A 15,912-nucleotide genomic window follows, 5' to 3' on the forward strand; every position below is an offset into this window, starting at 1 on the left:
ATCTCTGGGGTTAGCACCTCAAATTTCAGGGCATTGATTTTCCAGCATATGCTTAGAAAATTGTACTCCTGCCAACCAATCCCACTGACTTTTAATAGTATGGGGGTGATGGGGAAGGAAAGAGGGAGGAGGTGTGGAGGGGGGAAGGGGTGGTGTGTGTGTGTGTGTGTGTGTGTACATCAACAACACTCCTCCAAAACTGGGTGGTCCTGCGGGTCATTTAAGCCTTTCGCCACTGATGCCCGTCCACCTGTTGTGCTGCGCTGCTGTCCAAACCCTTGGATAGAGTGTGACCATCGGAGGCATTGACCTTCCCTTGTCCTCCATTATGGGTCTCAGACCCAGGCCCACTCTCTACAGGAAGAACAAGATCAAGCTACACCCGGAGATGAGGTGCGTCTGTCTGTGTGTGTATATGTGTGTGTTTGGGGGGAGGAAGGGCAGGGAGCTGGAAGGTCAATCACCTCTGCCCCACTCCTCCTGCCCCACCCTACAGCTGACCACAGCCTCAATCCCTGACCTGGAGACGTGGAAAAGCACATTAAATACCAAGAAGGCCGGCGGGGAACCAGCCAGCAGCTGGTCACCCCACCACGTCCATCCCACCTCCCCATGAGTAGGATGGGGATGGTAACCAAGGCCAGCCGAACGCCCAGGATTAAGCGGAACAGTAATAGCAGTGGTTGGCAGCAGAGGGCATAGGAAACTGCAGTCACCAACACAGCCACTGACATCAGAGCCACCATCAGTGCCTCTAAAGTGCTTAGTACAGTGCTCTGCACACAGTAAGCGCTCAATAAATACGATTGAATGAATGAATGAATGAATGCCTCTACCACTGCTATTCTATTGCATGCTAGAGGGCTCTCTCCTTTGGATAGGATGTGCTTCTGTAAATGGATACATTTGCATTCCTGATCTCATTATCTTGAATCTACCCCAGAGCTTTGCACGTGCTTGGCACATAGAAATCAATCAATCCATTGTATTTAATGAGTGCTCACTGGGTGCGGGACACTCTACTAAGCACTTGGGAGAATACAACACAACAATATAACGGACACACTCGGTGCCCAAACGAGCTTACAATCCAGGGGAGAAATCATTTAATGAAGATTAAAACAACAACAGTAAGAGAGTGACCTAGTGGAAAGAGCACAGGCCTGGGAGTCAGAGGACTTGGGTTCCAATCCTGGCTCTGCCACCTGTCTGCTATATGACCTTGGGCAAGCTGCTTAACTTCTCTGGACCTCTGTTTCCTCAACTGTGAAATGTGATTCAATTCCTCTTCTTCCTTCTACCTAGACTGCAAGCCTAATGAGGGCCAGGGGCTGTGACCAACTTTATTATCGAGTATCTACTCCTGTATTCAGAACAGTGCTGAATACAGTGCTTGGCAAATGGTAAGTGTTTAGCAAATATCACCATTATTAGAGTGGGTAGGCAAAAAACTCAACTCAAAAATCTTCAGTGGTTGCCCATCTACCTCCGCATCAAACAAAAACTCCTCATCATTGGCTTTAAAGCACTCTACCATCTTGCCCCCTCCTACCTCACCTCACTACTCTACTTCTACAACCCAGTCCACACACTTCACTCCTCGAATGCCTACCTTCTCACTGTGTCTCGATCTTGTCTATCTTGCCGCCAACCCCTAGCCAACATCCTGCCTCTGTCCGGGAACGCACTCCCTCCTCAAATCCGACAATTACTCTCCCCTGCTTCAAAGCCTTATTGAAGGTACATCTCCTCCATGAGGCCTTCCCAGACTAAGCCCCTCCTTTCCTCTTCTCCCACTCCCTTCTGCGTCACCCTGACTTGCTCCCTTGGTTCTTCCCCCTTCCCAGACCCACAGCACTTATGTGTATATCTGTAATTTATTTATTTATATTGCGGTCTGTCTTCCCTCTCTAGACTGTAAGCTCATTGTGGGTAGGGATTTTGTCTATCATTGTACTGCACTCTCCCAAGTGCTTAGTACAGTGTTCTGCACACAGTAAGCACTCAATAAATATAATTGAATCAATGAATGAATGACTGAGTCTCAGATTTCCTCGTGGTTTGGAGGAATAGGGCAAGGCATACCTTCTCTCTCATATCTGGAACTTTAAGACCCCATCTTTCTTCCCTCGACTACTAGTCAGCCCTCTCTGGATTGGGTCCTAGCCAAATTATTACATCCCCTACATCATCATCTTTCAAAAATACATTTTATTAGCAATCGTTGCTTTCACATCTTCTTCTTTTTATATTTAATATTCTCTTTTCTTTTACCTGGCGGCTGAATGTGTTCTGTACATGCATCCAATAGTCTTCCACAGGATCATAGCAGTAGATTGTCTTGGTAAGCCCTCCCGCAACATAGATCAAGTTGTTCAAAGATACAGCTGTTATACATCTCTTGGCAATAGGGATAGTTGCACGCAGTAACCATGAGTTTGTTTCAGGATCGTAAGACTGCACCTGAAGATAAATAAACACATTTCAGCTTGATTCTAAAAGAAAAATATATTTTACTCATGGAATGTACTAGGATTTTGATTTTAAAAAGAGTGACAATATTACCAAGGTAAACCATTCATTCAAAGATAACATATCAATTGTTAGCATAAAAATAATGGAAAGCTAATAGCTTTGAAGATCGCCCCTTGCTCGCAGCAACTATTCATTCAATTTAATAGTATTTATTGAGCGCTTACTATGTGCAGAGCACTGTACTAAGCGCTTGGAATGAACAAGTCGGCAACAGATAGAGACAGTCCCTGCCGTTTGACGGGCTTACGGTCTAATCGGGGGAGACAGACAGACAAGAACAATGGCAATAAATAGAGTTAATTGGAAGAACATCTCGTAAAAACAATGGCAGATAAATAGAATCGAGGTGATGTACATTTCATTAACAAAATAAGTAGGGTAATGGAAATATATACAGTTGAGCAGACGAGTACAGTGCTGAGGGGATGGGAAAGGAGAGGGGGAGGAGCAGAAGGAAATGGGGGGAAAAGAGGGTTAAGCTGCAGAGAGGTGAAGGGGGGTGGTAGAGGGAGTAGAGGGAGAAGAGGAGCTCAGTCTGGGAAGGCCTCTTGGAGGAGGTGAGTTTTAAGTAGGGTTTTGAAGAGGGAAAGAGAATCAGTTTGGCGGAGGTGAGGAGGGAGGGTGTTCCAGGACCGCGGGAGGACGTGGCCCGGGGGTCGACAGCGGGATAGGCGAGACCGAGGGACGGTGAGGAGGTGGGCGGCAGAGGAGCGGAGGGTGCGGGATGGGCAGTAGAAAGAGAGAAGGGAGGAGAGGTAGGAAGGGGCAAGGTGATGTAGAGCCTTGAAGCCTAGAGTGAGGAGTTTTTGTTTGGAGCGGAGGTTGATAGGCAACCACTGGAGTTGTTTAAGAAGGGGAGTGACATGCCCAGATCGTTTCTGCAGGAAGATGAGCCGGGCAGCTGAGTGAAGAATAGACTGGAGTGGGGCGAGAGAGGAGGAAGGGAGATCAGAGAGAAGGCTGACACAGCAACTATGTCCCTCAAGGTGAGCAAGAAGCTGTTCTAGGCTATCAAGTTTCTCCAGTGCCTTTTGGACACAAAAGTTTCACCAAACTGCTACTTTGCAACTCGACCTTTCCTCCAACTGCATGAGTTTCCCCTACTGTCCTCCTATCCTCTAAGGATTCTTGGAGAAGTAGTTCAGTAGGGAATCAAACACAGCAGGCAACCAGGTTTTGTGGGGTCTTTTTGGTCAGCTACATGTTTTAGATGTTTTACAGGAACATTAAGATCTGTATCAGAAAACCAGTGATGGAACAACCCTAAATCGGGCCCAGATTAAGACTTAATCCAGGGGTCCCTACTTCCCAGGATCCAGGATCCTATCGTTCCACGGACCAGAGTAGTGAAGGATGTATGGTTGTCTACCTTATCAGAGCAGGTGTTATCATCTGGTCCTCCACCAATCACAAACAATTTGCCTACGCAGCTGGTCACCGCAGGTGAACTAACTGCTTCTTTAAGAGGCGCCACTTCGGTCCAGCGATTTGAAAATGAATCGTAGCACTCTACGCTGCTCAGGCGATTTTGTCCATCGTAGCCTCCGACGACATACACCTATATGAAACAGAGGGAAATAAATCACGGTTTAAGATCATCGGCAGTTTTATTTCAGCGATAGGCAGCTCGGGTTCCGTTGAAAGCCTCCATTTTTACTGGGGACCAAAATGAAGCTTTCGACAGCAGCAGAACGGTGATGGCGTAACAATGTTTAGTTAAAATGCTGTGAACAAACAGAGAGGTGGTGCCTTGGGGGGAGACTGGACGTCTTGGTGCCAGCTGGTTTGTGGAGGCGGGACCGGTTTGGCAGGATTCCTCCTTCTCCTCAGAGCAGGAGCTGATGGGCTTTCAAAGATCAGAAGATTGCTGGAATCAGGCTTCTCACATCTGCCCTGAGGTAGTAGAGATTGCCTCGTGACACTGTCCCTGCCCCTGAAACAATCTTTTTGGCTTTCGCATGCCCAGCTTCAGCGGCCTTGCTGTTTTCTGATTCCACTCCGTCTAGTTCTTTGGAGAACAACAATGTAATTATTTTTGCCAGTGTTCTTGTTTTGCTTTCCTGCTTCTTCCCTGGTTTATGAAAAAGGTAGAAAAGATCCCTCTCTCCTCTCATCCAGATTCCTCTCCCCTCTCACCCACAGTCCTTTAAAAAAACTCTTCAAGTAGTCTATCCACTAGTTGATTTAACCAAAAGAGAGAGTCCAGTGGTGTTTGCTGCTATTGATACCTTTCAGGGACTATTGTCTCTCTAGTTCTCCCTACCTGTAATTTCAAAATGCATCCAGCTGGGAACAGGGAGAGCAGGCCAAGAGACTGAGGATGGCTAAGCACAAACCAACACAACTACTGCAAAAACAATGCAAAGGCACTGCCCTGCTGGCGATAGGACAGCATGGTGTGCTGCATCAAACATGGGCCTAGGATCAGAAGGTCATGGGTTCTAAACCTGATTCCGCCACTTGTCTGCTGTGTGACCTTGGACAAGTCATTTCAATTCTCTGGGCCTCAGTTACCTCATCTGTAAAATGGGAATTGAAACTGTGAGCCCTACATGGGACGGGGACTGTGTCCCACCTGATTTGCTTGTATCCACCCAATGCTTATTACAGTGCCTGGCACACAGTAAGTGCTTAACAAATAATACAATTACTATTAACTATTATTAAAGTCTTTCCCCCTCTTTACCACTGGTGTCTGAGCAATGCTGACTCAAATGGCGAGGGGTCAGAAAAGGGTCACTACTGTATTTTCACGGACCAAGCGTGCAAGTATGCAAGAGATTCTCTCTCAGAGTCACTCCCACTCATGCATGCAGTCTCATTATTGGTGGTCTCATCTTCAAACTGAAGGACCCTTCTATAATTGTCAAATTTTATATTTCATTCTGGCACATTTTCAGGCTAGCTGAGGAATAGGTCTCATTAATGCACCATAGCTTTTCATCAGCAAGAACTGCATGTTACTCCTTTCTCTTGCATGTCTCTACAAGAGACAACTTGTTCTCCTATGATAATTTTTCGGGGGAAAAAAATCTAATTTTGGCCCAAGTCTATTAAGAGCAAGGGACAATGCTGATTGCCTTCAAGCTGTTACTGGTTCCCGGTGAGGCAGCCTGCCCCCCGGACAGACCTTATTTTGGAATTTTCCAGTCTCTAGTTCCACCTCGCCCAGCCCATCCGGCCACCACCCAGGATAGCCCAAAGGTGGTTTGCTGAATCTAGGCTGGTTGCCTGGAGGAAGAGAGGGTGCACGTTCAGAAGTGCAGTGTGGCCTACTGGAGAGAACACGGGCCTGAGAGTCAGAAGGACCTGGCTTCTAATCCCGGCTCTGCCAACTGCTCGTTGGGTGACCTCGGGCAAATCGCTTAACTTCTCTGTGCCTCAGTTTCCTCAACTGTAAAATGGGGATACCTGTCTTCCCTCCTACTTGGACTGCGAGCCCCATGTGGGACAGGGACTGTGTCCAACCTAGTTAACTTGTATTTATCCCAGTGCTTAGAAGAGTGTTTGACGAAGAGTAAGCATTTAACAAATACCATTAAAAAATAAAATAAAAAAAACACATTCAGGTTCTTCCACTTTAACCCAAGACCACTGTCAGCCTAAAGAGCAACTTCCTTTATTTAGGGAGGACCCTGGGTGGAAGTAGAACCGAAGGGTCCAGCATTAGTGAGGGGGCAAGGGCAAATAGGACTGATTCTAAGTCCTCCCTCCTCCCAAACATTTATATGACTAAGGAGGGCAGTCTTGGAATTAGAGAAGCAGCGTGGCTAGTGGAAAGAGCACGGGCCTGGGAGTCAGAGGATCTGGGTGCTAATCCTGGCTCTGTCATTTGATGGCTGTGTGTCCTTGATTGAGTCATTTAACTTTTTGGCGCCTCAGTTCCTTCAAATGCAAAATGGGGATCCAATCACTGTTCTCCTTCCTATTTAGACTGTGAGCCCCATGTGGGACCTGATTATTAAGTACCTACCCCAGCGCTTAGTACGGTGCTGGGTACAGAGTTAGTGCTTAACCAATGCCCCTATTATTAATATTAACTAGCTCAGGCTCTTGGGGCTTTCTGGAATAGGAATTATCCCCTGCTTCCCTTGGCCTGCTTTAATCTGGACCAGCTATGCCTTGTTGTTGCCAGCTGACCTGGGATGCACCTCACCTCCAAAGGATAAGAGAGAACATCTCGAGGCTGACACTGAACCCAAGTGATGCCCACCACCTTCAGCCTGCTCCTCTAATGCTAACCTTCTCACTGTACCTCAGTCTTGTCTTCCTCACCGCTGACCTCTTGCCCACATCCTACCACTGGCCTGGAAAGACCTACCTCCTCATATCAGATTACTGCCCTCTCCCACTTCAGAGCCTTATTGAAGGCACATCTCCTCCAAGAAGCCTTCCCTGACTAAGCCCTCCTCTCCTCTTCTCCCACTCATTCATTCATTCAATCATATTTATTGAGCACTTACTGTGTGCAGAGCATGGTACTAAGCTCTTGGAAAGTACAATTCAGCAACAAAGACAAACAATCCCTGCCTACAATGGGCTGCCACTCTTACTTGCTCCTTTATTTATCCTCCCTCTCATCCCCACAGCTCATATGCATCTATCTATATGTATACATATATATATATATATATATATATGTATACATATATCTATATGTATATTTATTTATTTATTTATTTATTTATTTATTTATTTATTTATTTATATTAATGTCTGTCTCCCCCTCTAGGCTGTGAGCTCATTGTGGGCAGGAATGTGTCTGTTTGTTGTTATACTGTACTCTCCCAAGCGCTTAGTACAGTGCTTTGCACACTATAAGCACTCAATAAATATGATTGATTGAATGAATGAATACATCACATCACTGGAACAATTGGCTGAAATTTCCAAAATGCTTCACTGCTGTAAAGGATCATTTCGGTGTCCCTTCGAGTCCTCCTTGTTTCAATAATTCTTGGAACAAAAACCTCAAGGAATCAAAATGACTACTGTTCATGTCATTCATTCCAAAGTAACTCCCTGCCATAATGTAGCCATTGTGATTAGCACTGGGAAAAAAAATGGGTTGACAGAATAGAGTGGTGGACTAGAATTTAGATATTTTGGTTTCCACTCTGTACTTTATCCTCGATCTAAGATGTGGTCGCCGACCAACATTTCTCCACCAGTAAAAACATCTCCGGACAGATGTAAGCAGCATGGTTTAGTGGCTAGAGCATGGGCCTAGGAGTAAGAAGGACCTGGGTTCCAATCCCAACTATACCACGTGTTTGCTGTGTGAGACCTTGGACAAGTCACTTAACTTCTCTGGGCCTCATTTACCTCATCTGGAAAATGGGGATAAGAGTGTGAGCCCTATGTGGGACAGGGACTGTGTCCAACCTGATTGGCTTGTATCTACCCCAGTACCTAGAACAGTGCTTGGCATATAGTAAATGCTTAACAAGTACCATAGTAATAATATTATTATTTTATTATGAAGGTTAGTGAGGCAATATTTTAAAGAACACATTTTAAGGTGAAAGGTTATTCTGAAGGCACATCTTCTCCAAGGGCCCTTCCCAGAGTAAGCTCCGCTTTTCCTCATCTCCCACTCCCTTCTACATCACCCTGACTTGCTTCCTTTGCCTTTTCCCCCTCCAAGCCCCACAACACTTACGCACATGTCTGTAATTTGCACTGATGTCTACCTCCCCCTTTCTAGACTCTAAGTTTATTGTGGGCGGGAATTGTGACTGTTTACTGCTGTATTGTCCTCTCCCAAGAGCTCAGAACAGTGCTCTGCACACAGTAAGCATTCAATAAATACGATTGAATGAATTAATGAATGAATGAATGGTGCAGACGATATGATTTGCTACCACTAGAAAATAAAATGTGTAACAATGGTCTATTTTATGGCTGATTTTCTAAGTGTTTATTAAACTGCTTCTTTTTCAAAATTCAGTTTTAACCAATGATCCGGTAACAATAATGTAGATTGGCAAACATACAGGTATTTCAAATAATAGCCCAAGATTCAAGAGCTTGTAGCAAGCTGTTAAACCCCCCAAAAGGAAAGGGAAAACACCACATATTTGAAACATTGTATTCTCAACTTAGAATAACTTGCTTATATTCGTTCATTGGGTTTAGGTCTTTGGACTCTTGCGGTGTTTCTGCAGCACGGCTTTGTTGCCCTGCCGTGAATTCCCAGTTTGGAAAACAAGAATTTCACTTGGAAGAACCCCGTCGAATTGTTGACACCTTTGACATGGCCATCAACCCAGATGAATTGGTTACAGAAGACAATTTGAATCTAAAATATCCCTGGGGAAGTTCAAATAAAGGATCGGTTGTAGTTAATATTTCAGAAAAGGGCCTCTAGAGTAAATAAGCAAAAGCTCTCTTACTTTACCAAGGAGGACAGCCATTTTGTGTCGCCATCTGCCTTTATTCAGGGAGGCAACTCTGATCCAAATGTTTAGCTGAGAGTTATAAATCCAGACATCACGGCTGTTGATTCTTCCCCCTTTAAAAAATGGAAAAAAAGGATCACTAATTACCTTCATCTTGGAATAGACAGAGATACAGCAGATAGACTGTGAGCCCCATGTGGGGATGGCCTACATTTGATCTGATTATAATGAGCTTCTCTTTTAGAGTGCAAGCCCGCTGTGGGAAGGAAATGAATTTCATGTAGGTGTTGTGCCTTTCCAAACATTAGTGTTGTACACTGGGCCCAGTGGATGCTCAGTAAATATTTTATTACTTCTACTATGACTTCACACCAAGTAAGTGCTTAATAAACACCAGACCTCTTCCTCCTCCCTGCCAAACCATGGAAAATATTTTGTAGTCTGCTTCCTCTTCTTATTCTTAGTTCTGAGTCAGCTCTTCAAAAATCTTTCTCAACAGCACCAACAATTTTTGAAGCCATTCACCATGAGTGGAAAAATATAAAATTTTTCCTTTTCCTATGTAAAATGATCCAAAGCACCATCTCTCTTGCCCCAGCTTGCGTCACATAATTATTTAAAGTCATAATCTCTTAAATCCTTGCTTTTTATGCTACAGCAGTGCTTCAGCTTTTTTTTCTTCCAGTTTAAAGCCCTTTATTTTTGCATGCTTTTAGAAATGGATCTTTTGCATTGTTTGCAATGCATATATAACATTCTTCCTCTGACCCTCAAACCTAGGATTGTCAGAGCTGAGCAGGAGGGCTCCTGGAACCAGGATTTCTTCCTATCCTTCCCCCAGTATCCTCCTCTGAAGAGATGGGGGACCCACTGCAGCTCCTCTTTAAGGGCCTTAAAACAGAGCTCCACACACAGTTAGCACTCAAAAAATACCATTGATGGGTTGACCGAACTATTACGGTCTGCATGGCCTAGTGGACAGAGCATAGGCCTTGGAGTCAGAGGACCTGGGTTCTAGTCCCAGCTCCACCACTTATCTGTTGTGTGACCTTGGGCAGGTCACTTCACTTCTCTGGGCCTCAGGTACCTCATCTGTAAAATGGGGATTGAGACTGTGTACCTCATATGGGATGCAAAACGTGTCCAACCTGATTACCTTGTATCTACCCCAGTGCTGAGAACAGTACCTGACACCACAGTAAGCACTTATATAGCAATTTCAAAAATATCTTCATAAGCCTCTGAGCAATACAAGAGAAAGCCCACCGGGGATAAACTACACTGGATTTATTTATTTATATTAACGTCTGTCTCCCCTTCTAGACTGTAAGCTTGATATGAGCAGAAATATATCTAGTGTTTTATTGTACTCGCCCAAGAGTTTAGTATAATGCTTTGCGCACAGTAAGTGCTCAATAAATACGACTGACTTAATGAATGAATGAACACCAAGGACCACTCCTTCACTGTTGTGCTGCAGGGAAGAAAGAGAATTGCTGCAGGACAGCTTCAACTCCACATGCCCCTCTCCCGTCTCCATTTCCCGACCATCGGTTTCTCCTCAAAATCCCTGGGGAGAGAGCGGGGCAAGTCAATGGCAGTGTGTGACAGCAATGAGAGCAATTTCTACTGCATTTGAAGTGAAGCAAATCCACAGTACTACCTCACTCCTCCACCCAAATCGTATACAAAGACTGCCAGAGATTCGATGCGACATTTCTATGGCAATCTGGGAAGAGTTTATTGCAAGGAAAGTAGTGTGCTAGTGAAATGCTCTTATAGATCTAGGCTAAAACTAGGAGTGACATTGGAGAACTTCCTTGTTCAGTTAAGGAACGGAGGTGTTCCGTATATCCCAAGCACTCAGTACATCCACCTGATTTGAGAGGAGAACTCTGGTACCTTTACTGATGTTCAGCACAGCTAAAAGGGCACAGTTTTGTGGGAAAACCAGACACGCTTCTAGCAGTAGAGAGATTTTACTGCTCATTCCAGCCAAGATAATTAATCTGGTGATCAGGAACAGTATCCATGGGAGAGGCAAAGGTTTTCTGGGTTCCAGACCCTTTTCTGCTACAAATTAAGCACTGCCGCTCTGAACTATCTTCTTCATCACAGGCCTGGGAGTCAGAAGGTAACAGGTTCTAATCCCAGTACCACCAATGGTCTGCTGTATGACCTTGGGCAAGTCACTTCACTTCTCTGTGTCTCAATTCTCTCATCTGTAAAATGGAGCTTAAGACAGGGAGCCCTATGTGGAACAGGGACTGTGTCCAACCCAGTTACCTTATATCTACCCCAGTGCTTAGAACAGTGCCTGATACATAGTAAGCGCTTAACAATTATGAAAATTATTATTATTATTATTATTTCTCTCTCATTCCGATACCTCTTCTTATACTTTTAACTTATTAGTAGTAGTAATAATAATAATGGTATTTGTTAAGCATTTACTATATGTCAAGCATTGCTTTAAGCACTGGGGTAGGAACAAGCTAATCAGATTGGACCACTCCCCCTGCCACATGGGGCTCTCTCTTTTAATCCCCATTTTACAGATGAGGTAACTGAGGCCCAGAGAAGTGAAATAACTTGCCAAAGGTCACACAGCAGACAAGTGGCCGAGCCAGGATTAGAACCCAGGTCGTTCTGACTACCAGGCCCAAGCTCTAAGGCCAAACTTTGTCCCAGTATTTAGAGACTTGGAACCCATGACTAGATGACTGAGAGAGAACTGACACTGGTATCTCACCCAAAGCTAAGGAGATCATCTAAGCAAAGACATCACAATACCAAAGAAAACTGTTCAGGAAAAGAGAGCTTTAAAATGAAGGTCTATTGTACACCTGGAAGCCTTGGACATATTTTGAACTGAAGGTTTCCAATGAGCTAGTGTAAATAATACTTCGCATCATCTCTGAATATGAAGGACAGCTACGGACCGTGGACAAACCAGGGCCTGGAAGTCAGGGAACCTGGCTTCTAATCTTGGTTCTGCCACTTACCTGCTGTGAGATCTTGGGCAAGTCATTTAACTTCTCCTTGCCTCAGTTTCCTCATCTGTGAAATGGAAGTTAAATACCTGTGCACCCTCCTAATTAAACTGTGAGCTCCATTTGGGCCAGACGATCTCTCTGACCTTTTTTACTGCTTAGTTCACTGCTTGACAAATAGTAGGAGGTTAATAAATACCACAATTAATTAATTGATTTCAATGGCATAAAACACGTGAAATGCATGGTGTGGTCGACATGGGCAAAAAATCGAGGTTTCTATTTTAAAACAATGACTCTCCATCTCTAAATTTTTTTGGACAATTTTAAAGACACTTAAATTCAGAAGGTCACTGCCTGCCACTCCCCCAGCCCAAACACCAACCACACCCCATTTCGCCTTCCAGCAGGAAGGGGACTACAGCCATGGACAGGGCCGATGGAGCAGCCACGTTTCTGTGAGGAAGAAAAACCTTTACCTGAGACGAGAATGTCATTCCTTAGAGCACACACTGCGTATTCAGACTTGGTAAATTCTGGGAGCTTAGCCAAAGACTTCCATTCTCCTGTCACGGGATCGTAGCATTCGGTGTAAGGAAGATTAAATCCCCCAACACGTTCGCATCCGCCCACCACAACTATCACCTCGGAGTAACCCGTTGACCTAAAAGAAAAACATTGATAGGTTTCAGCGAAGAGCACGATGAATGATGACAAACATTCCGACACAAGGTAAATAAGATTGGAATATAACTTTGCTCTATATGGTGGGCTACATACTATTACTATTACTCTATTACTAAACTGTTCACATGCCTCAATTACTAAATCTTCACCATCACTGTCAATCAATCAATGGCATTTATTGAAAGTTTACTATGTTCAGAGCACAGCACTAAGTGCTTGAGAGGGTACGATTCAGCAGAACTAGCAGATACGTTCCCTGCTGTAAACGAGTAATAGCATTTATTGGGTGCCTACGACTCAAGCTAGTGTACCAAGTATTTAGGAAAGTACTACAGAGTTAGAAGGTTTGAACCCTTGCTCCCAAGGAGGTTTACAGTCTATTGGGAGTGATAGACACTGAAATAAATTAGAGACATGGGGAGTAATGGGGCAACTTTAGTGTTTAGGGGACACTGAAGGTCCAAAGCAGCAGTTGGGAGATACCAAGTGGGGAAAGTAATAATAATAATGATGACGATGGCATTTGTTAAGTGCTTACTATGTGCCAGGCACTGCACTAAGAACTGGGTTAATGATAATAATAATTGTGGCATTTGTTAAGCATTTACTATGTGCCAGACAATGTACTAAGGCTGGGGTGGTGCAAGCAAATCAGGCTGGACACAGTCCCTGTCCCACAGGGACTCACAGTCTCAATCTCCATTTTACAGTTGAGGTAACTGAGGCAGAGTGAAGTAAACTGACTTGCCCAAGGTCACCCAGCAGACAAGTGGCAGAACCAGAATTAGAACCCATGACCTTCTGACTCCCAGACTTAGTGGAAAGAGCATGGGCTTGGGAGTCAGAGGTCATGGGTTCTAATCCCAGCTCAGCCACTTGTTAGCTGTGTGACTTTGGGCAAGTCACTTAACTTTTCTGTGCCTCAGTTACCTCATCTGTAAAATGGGGGGTTAAGACTATGAGCCCCACGTGGGACAACATGCTTACCTTCTATCTACCCTACCACTTAGAACAGTGCTTGCCACATAGTAAGGTAAGCACTTAACAAATACCATCATTATTGTTATTGTACACTATGCCATGCTGCTTCTTGGGGAAGGCCTACTAGAGGAGATGTGATGTCACAAGGGCTTAGAAGATGAGGACAAATGTGGTCCATCAAATATCTAGGAAGAAGAAATGAACAAGAGGTTGGTGGTGGGAGAGAAGAGAACGAGGTACAGTAAGCATGCTACCTTGAGAGGAACTAAGAACTAAGGAACTAAGCTGGGGTGTCATGGGAGACAGAGAAGCGAAATACAAGGGAGAGAGCTGCTTGAGTGGTTTAAAGCTAATGGTGAGAGATTTCTGCTTGATGAGTAAAGGAATGTCGGCAAGGAACATGTCTGCTTATTGTGGTATCTCACCCTCCCAAGCCCTTAGTACAGTGCTCTGCACACCATAAGTACTCAATAAATGCAACTGAATGAGTGGTCAGCCACTGGAGGTGTGAAGATTGACGGTTTATAGAAGTGATCTGGGCACTGGAGTGAAATACAAAGTGGAAAGTGGAGAGATAAGAGGCAGGGAAGTCAGCAAGGAGGGTGATGCAGTAATAAGGCTTTTTTTAAATGGTATTTTTAAAATGGCATTTGTTAAGTGCTTACTATGTGCCAGACACTGTTAATAATAATGTTGGTATTTGTTAAGTGCTTACTATGTTCAGAGCACTGTTCTAAGTGCTGGGGGAGATACAGGGTAATCAGGTCGTCCCACGTGAGGCTCACAGTTAATCCCCATTTTACAGATGAGGTAACTGAGGCACAGAGAAGTTAAGTGACTTGCCCACAGTCACACAGCTGACAAGTGGCAGAGCCAGGAGTTGAACCCATGACCTCTGACTCCAAAGCCCAGGCTCTTTCCACTGAGCCACGCTGCTTCCCGAAGCACTTTTCTAAGCACTGGGGCAGATACAAACTTATCAGCTTGGACACAGTCCCTGTCCCACCTTGTGCTCACAGTCTTCATCTCTATTTTACAGATGAGGTAAAAGAGGCACAAAGAAGTTAAGACTTGCCCAAGTCCATACAGCGAAGTGGTGGAGACAGGAGTAAAACCCAAGGCCTGTTGATTCCCGGGCCCATGCTCTATCCACTAGTCCACCAGGATTAGAACCCAGATCCTTCTTACTCCAGGCCCATGCTCTATCCATTAGGTCACACGGCTACTGACAGGATATGGCAGCAGACTGGATGTGGGAGTTGAAGGAGAAGAAAATGTAAATGATAATGCCAAGGTTACCTTCTGGAGAGATGGGTAAGATGGTGGCACTGTCCACTGTGATGGAAAAGTGAGTGGAGAGGAGATGATGTGGGAAGGAAGATGAGGTTTTCAGTCTTAGTAATGATAACTGTGGTATTTGTTAAGCGCTTACCATGTGTTAAACACTGCATTAAGCGCTGGGGCAGATACAAGCAAATCGGGTTGGACACAGTCTCTGTCCCTCTTGAGGCTCACCATCTTTAACCCCACTTTACAGATGGGGTACCTGAGGCCCTGAGAAGTGAAGTGACTTGCCCAAGGCCACACAGCAGACAAGTGGTGGAGCCGGGATTAGAACTCATGACCTTCTGACTTCCAGGCCCGAGCTCTATCCATTACACCATGCCGCTTCCCAATTAAATATATTGAATAGATATTAGATATATTGAGCTTGTGGTGTTGGCAGAACTTCCAGACAGAGATGTCCTGGAGGCAGGAGGAAACCTGAGATTGTAGAGAAAGAGAAAGAGCTAGCTAGATTTTGCTATCGTCCACGAAGAGGTGATAGTTGAAGCCACGGGAGTGCATTGAACTTGAGAGAAGGGGATCCAGAACAAAGCCCTGAGGGATATTCCAAGCTCTTAGTACAGTGCTCTGCACACAGTAAGCGCTCAACAAATATGATTGAATGAATGAATAAATCTACGTCTAAGAGCAGGGTCTCTTTCCCTGGGTTGGGGAAAGAGACTGAGAAGAATTATGCCCCAGCGCTTAGAAAAGTGCTTGGCACATAGTAAGCGCTTAACAAATGCCATCATCATCGTCATCAGAGAGGTGGGAGGAGCCCCAGGAGAGAACTATGTCAGAAAAATAAAGGTTGTATAGTGTTTCCTGAAGAAGAGAATGGGGTTGAGGTTGAAGGGCGTTCAGTGGGGTTGAAGGCAGTTTAGTGATCAAGGATTACGACAGAGAAAAGAGGGCATTTGGTTTGGAAAGAGGGCATTATTGCCCTTCCTACCCCAAACCCTGCCCTCCCTGTCTTCCCCATCACTGTA

General features: G+C 44.8%; 1 protein-coding gene across 1 annotated transcript in view; it reads right to left on the reverse strand.

Moving 5' to 3' along the window:
• The window catches only part of KLHL24 (kelch like family member 24), a 74,606-nt gene that overhangs the window by 13,965 nt on the left and 44,729 nt on the right, over positions 1-15,912 (reverse strand). The window contains exons 3-6 of the mRNA XM_029067348.2: positions 12,409-12,593; positions 8,931-9,049; positions 3,905-4,093; positions 2,275-2,463 (exon numbers count right to left, since the gene is read on the reverse strand). Coding sequence (XP_028923181.1) covers positions 2,275-2,463; positions 3,905-4,093; positions 8,931-9,049; positions 12,409-12,593 — 682 coding nt within the window. The remainder of the gene's footprint in view (positions 1-2,274; positions 2,464-3,904; positions 4,094-8,930; positions 9,050-12,408; positions 12,594-15,912) is intronic.

The sequence above is a fragment of the Ornithorhynchus anatinus genome, chromosome 1, assembly GCF_004115215.2.
Source record: "Ornithorhynchus anatinus isolate Pmale09 chromosome 1, mOrnAna1.pri.v4, whole genome shotgun sequence".
Taxonomy (NCBI): domain Eukaryota; kingdom Metazoa; phylum Chordata; class Mammalia; order Monotremata; family Ornithorhynchidae; genus Ornithorhynchus; species Ornithorhynchus anatinus.